Source organism: Trematosphaeria pertusa, assembly GCF_010094035.1.
Source record: "Trematosphaeria pertusa strain CBS 122368 unplaced genomic scaffold BU26scaffold_15, whole genome shotgun sequence".
Taxonomy (NCBI): domain Eukaryota; kingdom Fungi; phylum Ascomycota; class Dothideomycetes; order Pleosporales; family Trematosphaeriaceae; genus Trematosphaeria; species Trematosphaeria pertusa.
This window is the reverse complement of record NW_022987226.1, coordinates 915,253-926,333: the sequence shown is the minus strand read 5'-3', so window position 1 is coordinate 926,333 and position 11,081 is coordinate 915,253. Positions and strand designations below refer to the sequence as shown.

At 54.9% G+C, this 11,081-nt stretch overlaps 4 protein-coding genes across 4 annotated transcripts; 2 read left to right on the top strand and 2 right to left on the bottom strand.

The window, feature by feature from the left end:
- The first annotated feature begins 28 nt into the window (after positions 1 to 28).
- BU26DRAFT_523013 (GMC oxidoreductase) lies at positions 29 to 2,460 on the top strand. Its single transcript, XM_033829935.1, has one exon. The coding sequence runs from the start codon at positions 525 to 527 to the stop codon at positions 2,151 to 2,153; it is 1,629 nt and encodes a 542-aa protein (XP_033679355.1). The 5' UTR covers positions 29 to 524; the 3' UTR covers positions 2,154 to 2,460.
- A 926-nt stretch (positions 2,461 to 3,386) lies between these two features.
- On the bottom strand, positions 3,387 to 4,834 carry BU26DRAFT_569339 (uncharacterized protein; the record flags this gene model as incomplete). The annotated part of the gene is made up of 2 exons (XM_033833875.1): positions 3,387 to 3,491; positions 3,599 to 4,834. The coding sequence occupies 2 exons, from the start codon at positions 4,832 to 4,834 to the stop codon at positions 3,387 to 3,389; spliced, it is 1,341 nt and encodes a 446-aa protein (XP_033679354.1).
- Positions 4,835 to 7,705: 2,871 nt separating this feature from the next.
- BU26DRAFT_523010 (uncharacterized protein) lies at positions 7,706 to 8,212 on the top strand. The gene has a single exon (XM_033829934.1). The coding sequence runs from the start codon at positions 7,772 to 7,774 to the stop codon at positions 7,967 to 7,969; it is 198 nt and encodes a 65-aa protein (XP_033679353.1). The 5' UTR covers positions 7,706 to 7,771; the 3' UTR covers positions 7,970 to 8,212.
- Positions 8,213 to 8,960: 748 nt separating this feature from the next.
- On the bottom strand, positions 8,961 to 10,715 carry BU26DRAFT_523008 (pyruvate dehydrogenase E1 component subunit beta). Its single transcript, XM_033829933.1, has 5 exons — positions 10,402 to 10,715; positions 10,132 to 10,255; positions 9,792 to 10,078; positions 9,680 to 9,743; positions 8,961 to 9,628 (listed from the first exon to the last, which is right to left on the bottom strand). The coding sequence occupies exons 1-5, from the start codon at positions 10,644 to 10,646 to the stop codon at positions 9,221 to 9,223; spliced, it is 1,128 nt and encodes a 375-aa protein (XP_033679352.1). The 5' UTR covers positions 10,647 to 10,715; the 3' UTR covers positions 8,961 to 9,220.
- Between the last annotated feature and the right edge of the window lie 366 nt (positions 10,716 to 11,081).

Below are 11,081 nucleotides of genomic sequence, written 5' to 3'. Positions count from 1 at the left end.
ATCACATCATCGGACCTGGCGATGAGGAATTTGGACGAGTTTGCGGGGGGGACGGGGAACGAAAGAAAAGGTGAAGTGCCGTGTGGGGAGTGCTTGCGGCAGCATTGTCAGAGCCCGTTCACTCGTCTTTGTCGACCCTTGGCGTCCGAACTCTCGCCCCTCCTTGAGAAGGGCTACGGATCTTGCCATCTGCGAGTGAAGCTCTACGCGCAGATAGGGCACGTGCAGTCGCCCGAGGGCCCGACCACTGGGCGGACGCGCCGTCTTATCCAGGAAGCCCACAGACATCTTCTGCAGTAGCCCGCCTGGAACCGCACGTATCTCGACCCATCTGACCACGCCCGATTCACGCCAGGCCTGCGTTGCCCTGCATAATCGCTCCTTCACTAACGCCTCGGATTGGCCTCTCGTGGAGCTACTATTTAAAAGCTCCGACCTCCATCTTTTGAATTTTCGTGCGAGACGACTAAGAAGTCGACCATCCGCTTTTTCCTTTCCTCGTCGTACCAGGTACTCCGAGCAACATGTCCCCAACTACCACCACCGTCCCGCTCTATGCCGCCTACGACTTCGTCATCGTGGGCGGCGGCACAGCGGGCTGTGTCATCGCGTCCCGCCTGTCGGAATACCTCCCGAACAAGTCTGTCCTCTTGATTGAGGCCGGCCCTAGCGATTTCATGGACGACCGCGTGCTGCTGCTCAAAGACTGGTTGAACCTCCTTGGCGGCGAGCTCGACTACGACTATGGCACCACCGAGCAGCCCATGGGCAACTCGCACATCAGACACTCGCGCGCCAAGGTGCTAGGTGGCTGTTCGTCCCACAACACCCTCATTTCCTTCAGGCCATTCGAGTACGACTGCAAGAGGTGGGAGGCCCAAGGGTGCAAGGGCTGGAGCTTCAAGACCTTCACGCGTGTGCTCGATAATCTGCGCAACACCGTGCAGCCTGTGCATGAGAACCACCGGAACCAGCTCTGCCTCGACTGGGTGGACTCGTGCTCCAAGGCGATGAACATTCCCGTCATTCACGACTTCAACCACGAAATCAAGACCAAGGGCGCTCTAAAGCCATGCGTTGGTTTCTTCTCGGTTTCCTATAACCCCGATGATGGCCGCCGGAGCAGCGCTAGCGTGGCCTACATCCACCCCATCCTCCGCGGTGAGGAGAATAGGAAGAATCTGACCGTGCTCACCAACGCCTGGGTCAGCAAGGTCAACGTCAAGGGCGACAAGGTCACAGGCGTGAACGTAACCCTTCAGAATGGCGAGAAGCGCACATTCAACCCTCGGTGCGAGACCATTCTCTGCGCAGGCGCAGTCGACACTCCCCGTCTGCTCCTTCTCTCCGGTCTCGGTCCCAAGGCTCAGCTCTCAGATCTCGGAATTCCCGTCGTCAAGGACATCCCCGGCATTGGCGAGAACCTGCTTGACCACCCCGAGAGCATCATCATCTGGGAGCTGAACAAGCCCGTCCCCCCGAACCAGACCACCATGGACTCGGACGCCGGCATCTTCCTCCGCCGACAGGTTCCCAACGCAGCAGGCACAGACGGTGATATAGCAGACATCATGATGCACTGCTACCAAATCCCGTTCTGCCTGAACACGGCACGCCTCGGCTACGATTCCCCCATCGACGCCTTCTGCATGACGCCCAACATCCCGCGTCCCCGCTCCCGCGGCCGCATCTACCTCACCTCCGCAGACCCCAACGTGAAGCCCGCGCTCGACTTCAGATACTTCACCGACCCCGAAGGCTACGACGCCGCCACCATCGTCGCGGGCCTCAAGGCTGCGCGTGAATGCGCCAAGCAAGCTCCCTTCTCGCAATGGCTCAAGCGCGAAGTTGCCCCTGGCCCGGACGTTCAATCCGACGAGGCGCTGTCCGAGTACGGACGCCGCGTTGCGCACACGGTCTACCATCCGGCCGGCACCACCAAGATGGGCGACGTGAGCAAGGACCCGCTCGCAGTCGTCGACCACGAGCTCAAGGTGCGCGGCTTGAAGGGCGTCAGGATTGCGGACGCGGGGGTCTTCCCCGAGATGCCGACTATCAACCCCATGCTCACGGTGCTGGGCATTGGCGAGCGCGCGGCGGAGCTCATCGCCCAGGAGTGGGGATGGAAGGGCTTGGAGAAGGAGAAGTTGTAGACATGCATGGGGTTCTTTAACGGTTCAGGATAGCTGGTATGTAACGGCAAGGGAAAAGCTGGTGTTGTTTTTCTCCGGATATGGATGGCCGGCTGGCTTCATTCAGGTAATGTAGGTTCCTACCTTTACGTGAATTTGTGACGATAATGAAATGAGCTATTTCTACAACGCGCCAATGTCCCATTGCAGCCAGCAAGCCAGCCAGCCACTTGTCTTCCCGTGCCGTGCAACTTTTCTCTCTGCTGTCAAAGGCCGCCCAAACGCTTCGTGCTGCTATCAGTGCGGGCACAAGAACGCCCAAAATGCTCCCAAAAGTCGCCCGTAGGATAGATAGATAAACACTACAGACCGAACCGCGTTACTCCTCAGGACCTAGACTAGACATCCCGAATCCTTTCCTTGATGCACAATCCCACCCGGGCAGTTCGAACTGCTAGATGCTCGAATGCCGATCTAGCTAATATCTATAATACCATACCACTGTCCAACATTCGTTCATCACTCGGACGCCCCTTTTCCTTTACCTTTACATTTACCAACGGTAAATACTACATTGACTACCCCTACCCACCGCATTACTATCTCCCTTCTGCTACTATATCCGCATACCTACACATACCCCTCTCTTTCTCTCCACCTTCGATGCTTATCTATCTTCTGTACTATGCTACACATGTCAACCCCACTCCCACTCCCCCGCCCCATCTTCCCATCCCCCCATCCCAAGCGGGCTAAACCATCCATCCAACCAAGCCCACCCTTCCACAGCTCGATTCGACCACGCGATACGCAGCCAAGTCTCTGTCGGTCGGAAGCAGACGCGCCAAGTTACTATGTACCCAGCCCGAGAAAAAGAGCGCGAGTAGTCTTATGAGGATTCTGAGTTTTTCTAACGGGGGCTGAGGGGGAGATCGCTGGATTGACTCTGGCTGGGCTGTGCGTGGTTGGCTAGTTGGGTTCTTTTTGCTGCTCTCGTGGGTACATGGGAGGGGAGGGGAGAGAGAGAGAGGCGGTAAAACGGAGAGAAGAGGAGAGGAGGCGGTGTATGGGACGGATGAAATGAATGGATGGGTGGGAGGATGGATGGAGTCGGTGCGGCATAGCAGCAGTGTCTGTTCTTCGCACGGGAAGGTATCTCGAAAGAAGATGGTGTTGCATTGGTAGACCAAAAAGATGTGGGGTGTATACGCATGCCAGTGAGGCCTGCAGCGACCGTTGCTCAAGCAAACGTCTTCAACCGACATCTGTGCACCATTCTACCAGAATCCCGAGCGCATTCAGGCGTCGCTTTGCTAGTGCGACGTTCGCTTCATCCGAGTCGTCGGTGGCGGAGCTCTCCTAGAGCGTGAAGGTTAGTGCGTGTTAGATGAGCATGGGATCGACTGCGGAAGGGTGGACCGCGCGTCCGTATGACGTCTTATAGATCAGAAGAGAGTGACACCTACCTCAATCCCGACTTGCCCTCTACCGCCTGTATGGGCGCTGCCCGTTGGGGCGGAGTACCCCCCGCCAATATTCTCGCCAATCCCATCAGCATTCCACTTCTTCCTTATCAACACCACCCTACTCAGCTGCGGCGCATTTCCGGCTTCCCGATGCTCAAGTATAGTCCACAAGGCATCGAAAGCTGCAGCCATATTCTTTGTCCTGATCCAAAAGCTCTTCAAGCTGTTGGGCAACAGCAGGTAAGCCTCGAGAATATTCGGGTCCAGGTCTGGCCAATCGAGCTCCAACCTCCCGATCGACGAAGACTTGTCGAGGAACTCCTCCAGCGCTTCGAAAGTCTCCGGTTCCGGCGTGTGCGACAAGGAGATGGAAAGGCCCGCGAGTGTCTTATGGCTATGGAGGGAGCTTAGTATCTCGGACGTGAAGAAAAGGGCGGGCGATGGAGCGGCTATGGATTCCGTGACGGAGAAGGAGGCAAGTTGGCTGATCGTCCGCAGGACGTCACCTGTGAAGCATTGAGGCTTGGAGGTGAAAGTACTGTGCTGGTGATGACTAGGCGTGAGCATGGTGTGCTGGCAGACGAGCGAGATGCTCGTCAGCTGGAGACTGGACAGTATTTCGGCAGTTTCGCTAGAGCTAGACGCCGAGAAGCCGTCGAAGGAGAGTGCTCTGAGTTCTTGCAGTGAGCGGAGGAACGCCAGGCTTTGGTGGTGCAGATTGCCTTGGAGGCTCAAGTCTTGAAGCCCTGGGAAGAGCGTGCCCAGCAGGCCCAAAACTTTCATTAGGAACTCGCGGTAGAGATGAGATTGTCGGCCCGGTAGCGCTCGGAGGGTGAACGTCTTGACGTTTCGAAGTTTCCCTAAAGCCTGACTTAGTTGCTCAAGCTCACTTTCATACAGCTCCCATACCCGAAGTCGAGGCACTGAATCGGGCTCAGTGGTCGGGGAAACGATTGGGCTCAATAGCGGTCTCAGATCCACATCCTGAAGATCCAATATCGCCTCGGTGACGTGTTGGAGAAGGTCTTGAGGTGCTTGCTCGAGCCATTGGTGCAAGGCTGGCTGACTCCGGACGAGTAAGGGCCGTTGGAAGAGGAGTTTGTGCGCATCCGAATAGACCTCGCGGCAGACCCTTAGGAGCTCTGTGCCTCGCGAAGGCTGTAAAAGCGCTTCCCGGTAGATCAGCTCTCGTAGTTCGAGAGGTAGAGCGAGGAGACGGGGAGACGCGCCAGCCATGGCGTGAAGGTGCGGATGCTCTTGCGGTCGATATTGCCTTTGAGCCTTTGCAGAGGGTATTTGTCAGATGCGCATAAAGTAGGAAGAACTGCGTTTGTAATTGCTGGGTCTTCAGAAGTGAGGCGTAGGACGTTTCTCGGCGGATTCCTATTGCCTGTACAAGTGCCCCTCTTAAAGCTGGCTATAGGAGGGGTCGGCAAGGATTGCATGCAGAAGAAGGGCAACGATATTGGCGAGTAGAAGGTAGTTGAACCCCGGTCTAGTGGATCGGCGGGACCAGAACCTGAACGGTAAAGCATCGTGAACCTTGTACTAAATGTGATTTCTGAACAACCAAATGCTGTTGACCAATGTGAAGCGTGCCCTCCGCCGGCCATGGCGTTTCCGTGTGTCGAACGCCATGTGTTCTCTTGAAAAGAAAGAATCCTTGCTGGCATGAAGGTATCTGCGTTTACTAGTCGCCTTTGGTAGGTCCACTAGGTCCGAAACACGGTAGAAACTCCGCTCGCTTATAGAGAGGCCTCTGGGCAAACTTAGATAGCCGAAGGGGTGGCGCAGATAGTCCCGCACACTAACACAATAAAGTGGGTTAACTAAACCCCGGCATGCAATTTCTTTGGGGAGCCAATGAAATCGTTTGACAGTGGACAATTGGAGAAGAGACTCCATGATGATTGGGTGTGCAAGGAAGAAATCGAGCATTGCCACAACACCCATCGACTTGCCGGTACTTTTTCAAGAGGGTTGCGTGGGCGGTGCCACCTAGAGCGGTGACAAGCTCAAGCCATGCCAGCGTGAACACCCGAGCTCCGCCGAAGCAATCAGGAAGAGCTACGGGGGGAAGGCGTTGATGCACTACCAATTCGACATGCTGAAGACCAACCCGGAAGGCTTTCAGGCTTGTTGTGGTACAAAGCCACAATGTATGCGCGGGCTTTTCAACGTAGAATCCCATGCTCGGGGGGAAATCGTACGATGATGGTGCCATTTCTGCTTTGAGTCTGAGCCAAAGTGAGCCAACCGGATCGTTCCGAGAAGCTTGCTTTTGCTTTTCTTTGTGACACTGCTGACTGTTCGGCGGCAATTCTGGAAGTAGTTCCTGCCCCGAGAGGTGAGGAATCAGACAACGGGTAGATGATCGATCCTTGACCTACGGCGGACTTGTGGCAGAACAAGTCTCTATAAACCACTGGGAGCCTTGTTTCCATGGAAACGGTGATCGGGGAGGCCACGAATGCTACGAGCAGCAGCACGGCGGCCAGCTCCGCGTTAGGGTTAGCGAATGGCAAACCTTGAAGCAATGCAGGCTCTCTCGCAGCCGAAGGACGGCAGCTCGATCAGCCGCATATGCGGGGTCGGGAACGAGGATCGAGGAGGGTCGGAATAGCGAGGAAAGGGAAGTGGAGTAGGGGTAGGGCGAGGCTTTGCGCCAATCCTCGTGGTTCTGCAAGCCATCGCGTGTCTAAAACGCTCAGAGTGGCTTGAAAGTATCCTCAATAAGCTCAGCCGGTGCTCACCGTGCTCAGCTCGGTGTTGCTTGGCCGCAAAGGAATCATACGATCGCGGTTCTGCTCCGTTGCTTTCGTTGGCCCAAAGCAAATCGGACAGAGGTAAGGGAAGTGTATGAGGATATCTTGGAGATGGCTTTTGGTGGAGGTGACAGAAATCGATGTCTGACGGATTGGAGGGGTGGCAGGCGCTAATGACGTGGCTAAGCCGCTTCTGGATTGGGCTGGAACATCTGCATATGGAATTCTGGACCTCTGGCCAGGTCTTGTGTGACCACCCTCGACACCGCAACTCTCATCGCTCTGCTTCAGCGTCCGACGTTCATGCCTGGCCTTTATTTGGCAAGCCGCAATAGAGCGGGCTTTGCAGTTGCTTGATAAGAGTCGTCACCGGCCGCAACCGAAGACGCTGCTTGAACAGCAGCAGCGTGAACAGTTCGGTCTGTTGAGTGATTATTATTCGTCCCACATCCGACTACTCGTCTGCCGCATGTGATGGTGGCGGCCTCTAGATCCCGAGAAGGCGCGCAACTGAAAGCCACTCTCGAGCCCTTCTATGGAACTTCCAGAACTGCACATTGTCGTCCATGGCGTCGAACGCTCCAATATGCTCATGCACCTCCTGAATACCACATGCGGCAATACTTGCTGTGACTGAGAGGGTGCACGGCAGTTTTCTAATTACCCAGCTGGGTCGGATCTCACACGTTAGACCGAACGACATATCCTACTGGCCGAGCATCGCGGGTCGTTGTTCCGGCTTTTCTCAAAGCCTATCTACTTCCCCTTCAAGCCAACAGTGCCAACAGCACGGTAAGGAACTTATTGATCGGATGACCTCCAAGGACTAGCTATCGTATTCTAAGGTCGCAGCGATGGGGGAAGAAGGACGCTCGTGTCGCGCGCGGCTGTAACGACGTTGTGCGGGCTTTCCAAGTCAATATCACCGACTAAGGCAGCACTAACTTAGAGCTTGAACCCTACCGCTCTAATGGGGAACATACAGGAACTGGAATCGATTAGTAACTCCACCGCCCGGAAACTTTTCGAGGATGTCCCCTTAGCGCTTCCATGCACCTACGTGTGTGGCCACCGGATTCTACTCCATGGCGATCACTCAAAGACGACACGGAAAGCTGCAGCATCTATACCAAGGAAGCGGTATCTTCTGCCAGCATTCTCCCTGGACAAGGTGCAGACCCACGTGGGGATCAGGCGAGGCGGTACAACGCTGCAACGCCACACACGGCTCTAGTCCTGGCCTTCGTGACGCCCAAAACATACGACTTCGCTTGCCCCAGCACATATGGACTTTTTTTCATACTACCAACCACGGCCATATCGGATTTCAGCTCGGGTGTCAGGCCATATATCGGTGTGGGTGGGTCTCCCAGATCTCATCGTCAAACCCACGTTTCGGAAAAGCAAAATGATAATCACCGCGTTTCTAGTGGAGCCTTACCTAGACATCCGAATGGGGATCAACCGCCCTGGATCGCCATCAACCGCCGAGAACTCGGCATATCAGCCCTTCTCCAGACCGTATCGCGGCATGCCGTCTGCGCTTGCCATTCCCGAGAATGGGCCGCATCTTCAACCCCCCGATCCAACATCATACGATATCTAGAAGAAGTAGTTTCTCTTAGTCTCGGTGATCCCGTCTTGCACGGACTCTATCAGCATGCCTTGAAGGTAACCAGAAGGACCATTCCAAACGAGGAGCTACCCTCCTTATTGCTGTCGTCAACCGCAGCATCCTCAATATTCAGCTCGAACCATCTGGACTTACGATGCTATGGAGATGGCAACCGCCCTAACGCCACGTCCGTCTACCTTCCACAGCGCCACGAAAAAAGCCTTAGAACCTGTGTCCACGAGCTATCGGATTCGGCCGTTCCCGCACCGTAGCTCAACAACCTGCAGAATCGGATATAGGGCCCCAGAAGATTGGGCGGTTATACAGACCGAGAAGCGACTAACAATTGCTTTCTACTTAACCAATCTTATCTGAATTTCAGCATGACGGTATCGCGATTGTTGTCACCTTCTCTCCTAATACAGGGCGGCTCTGGTCCAGAGTGGCTGAGTTTCTAACGAGCCTTCGCAGGGTCACCTCCTTGACGCCGTAGACCCAGTCTATAGCGCCAAAACGTCTGAACTGACATTTTCCCCTGCCCAGTAATCAATAACACTCAACCCCTTCAAATAGCTGTCTTCTAACTCTGGACTCCTTAGCACTGCACATCGCAATGACCATATATATGGTAGCACGAGGCCCCTCAAACGGTACTAGTAGGTTCTGGGACAAAGTGACATCGCATATGTTAAGTAGCAGCTTGTTCTACAAGAGGCTTCACAAGCCACCCGCTTGCCACATACTACCTTGCGCCAACTACCCTTTTCAACAGGGAACCTGCATACGGCACGTGGAGGATCGCCACCTGTGGACCTATACAGCTCTGTATGCGAGAGCAACGCCAACGTCCCACAAACAAGCCAATCCCCACGACACCAGCTTGCACAAGTGAAAGCCACGTGCCACACCTCGAGGTCCGGCCCCAGGAGTCCCAACAGCACATTGGCAGATACTTCGAACGAAATGCGAGGCATAGCATGTATGATTACTGACTGACCGACTGGTCCGGTCTGCTCTATTCTCGCACTAAACAAGTGAAAATCCCTATCAGAACTGAAGCATTAGAAGTACTTGTACATGCAGAATGCTCCCCGCTGACACCCGTATAAAAACTAAGATTTTGATACATAATCAAGCGCCATGTCTGCTAGCTCAGCTCCTGAACAATATTTGGCCCCAGTCTCTAACCTCAAGGGAAACGCGCGAATTCCAAATCTTCAAGCCACATCACAGCCCACTACCTTACACCCGCAGCAGTTTTGCAGCGTACGAAGTTATGAGGTCCTCTTGCGGGAACGCCATCTCCTCCAGCTTCTGCGCGTACGGCGTCGGTACCTCCGCACCAGTAATACGGGCCGGAGGCGCATCCAGGTAGTCGAAGGCGTATTCGCAGGTAAGAGCCATGATCTCAGCGCCAACGCCGAAGGACGGGAAGCCAGATTCCACACAGAGCATGTGACCAGTCTTCTTAACCGAGTTGACGATGGCTTCGACGTCGAGCGGTTTTATTGAGCGGAGGTTGAGGACTTCGGCTTCGACGCCATATTGCTTCTTCAGGTTTTCTGCGGCGACGAGGGACTGGCCGACACAACGGGAGAGAGTAACGATGGTGAGGTCCTTTCCGGGGCGCTCGATCTTGGCTTTGCCGAACTGGGGCTGTTAGCTATCTTCTGTCATGGCTCTGAAGCGTGGGTTGCCTACAGGAATGACAAAGTCGTCCTTCTGCGCAGCGTCACTCATGGGGAAAGTTAGCCCGTACAGAAGCCTGGTACTCGGTTAGCGAAATGTAACAAGATGTAGACTAGGTACGTACTCGTTCTCAAGGACAACGACCGGGTTGGGATCGCGGATAGCCGCCTTCAACAGACCCTTTGCGTCTTCTGCGCTGTATGGGGCGACCACTTTCAAACCCGGAATGCTGCCATACCACGCTGTGTAGTCCTGAGAATGTTGCGCAGCGACACCGGCGGCGAAACCGTTCGGTCCTCGGAACGTGATGTTGCAGGGCTGGATACCGCCGGACATGTAGTGTGTCTTTGCGGCGGAGTTGATGATCTGATCAATGGCCTGCATTGCGAAGTTGAAGGTCATGAACTCGCACTGTATCCCTGTCAGACGGTGCCCGACACCGCTGAATGCTCAGCTCCACTTACGACAGGGTGGAGTCCAGTCAGAGCAGCGCCCACGCAGAGACCAGCGAAACCGGACTCGGTAATGGGACTGTCAATTACTCTCCTCTCTCCGAAGCGGTCGAGGAGGCCTTTTGTGACTTTATACCTGTGGATCTCGTAAGCAAGGTGCTCGCCATGATATACCGGCAGTGTTCTCGAAGCAACATGTGCAACTCCAATGGCTTCAGTAGCCGCTTCGTGAGCTGCAATATTTCCGGAATAATCCAATTGAGCAGTTGGAAAGCAACGTACGCTCCGTTGTATTGTGCAACCTCCTCTCCCAGCACGAAGACCTTGTCGTTCGCCTCCATCTCCTCGGCCATCGCCTCATTCAGCGCCTCTCGCACCGTCATCTCCTTTCCGCCAGACGACGCATATCCTCTCCTCGCAATTGACGGGATCGCAGCTGTTGCGCGAAACGCAGGTCGGAAAGCTGGGGCTGGCCGCGAAGCTGACAGCAGGCGCGAGGTAGGTCGGAAAAGCCTAGAGGCAGCCATTGCTGTGAAGTTTGGAGGATGGAGGTCGAGGAGAGGTCAGGCCGCGGGCGAGAGATGGCCGGTTGGGAGTGGATGTTGTTGACGGTCTTCGAAACTTTCTTCGGAGGTCGGCTCGGGGTTCCAGTGCTTCTGTTGAGCCCGACTGAATTTGGGTGGTCCTAGCTCTCAGCCTTGGCGCGTTGAAAAGCCGCCGATAGCCCAACATCAAAGGCCGACCAAACGGTTGATAGTGAGCGAATATTTGTGTGCCACTAGATCTCTAGCGCGCGGATCAGATTGCTCACACGAAACGGTATTTGGATAGAGCATATCAATCGTTTCAAGGGCTTTCCTCTCTTGGTTGCTAGTTGCTCCCTTCGGCGGGAGAATCTAAGTAGGTATTCTCCTACCTCTCTCTATGCTCGCCATAAGTCGCATTAACATTACTTAGCCTTA

Bases quoted from the DNA above. Each gene is read 5' to 3' on its own strand.
- BU26DRAFT_523013 (XM_033829935.1), top strand. From the start codon at position 525: ATGTCCCCAACTACCACCACCGTCCCGCTCTATGCCGCCTACGACTTC.
- BU26DRAFT_523010 (XM_033829934.1), top strand. From the start codon at position 7,772: ATGATAATCACCGCGTTTCTAGTGGAGCCTTACCTAGACATCCGAATG.
- BU26DRAFT_523008 (XM_033829933.1), bottom strand. From the start codon at position 10,646: ATGGCTGCCTCTAGGCTTTTCCGACCTACCTCGCGCCTGCTGTCAGCT. The intron at 10,079-10,131 runs GTAAGTGGAGCT...ACAGGGATACAG, and splicing joins TGACTGGACTCCACCCTGTC to TGCGAGTTCATGACCTTCAA. The intron at 9,744-9,791 runs GTACGTACCTAG...ACCGAGTACCAG, and splicing joins GTCGTTGTCCTTGAGAACGA to GCTTCTGTACGGGCTAACTT.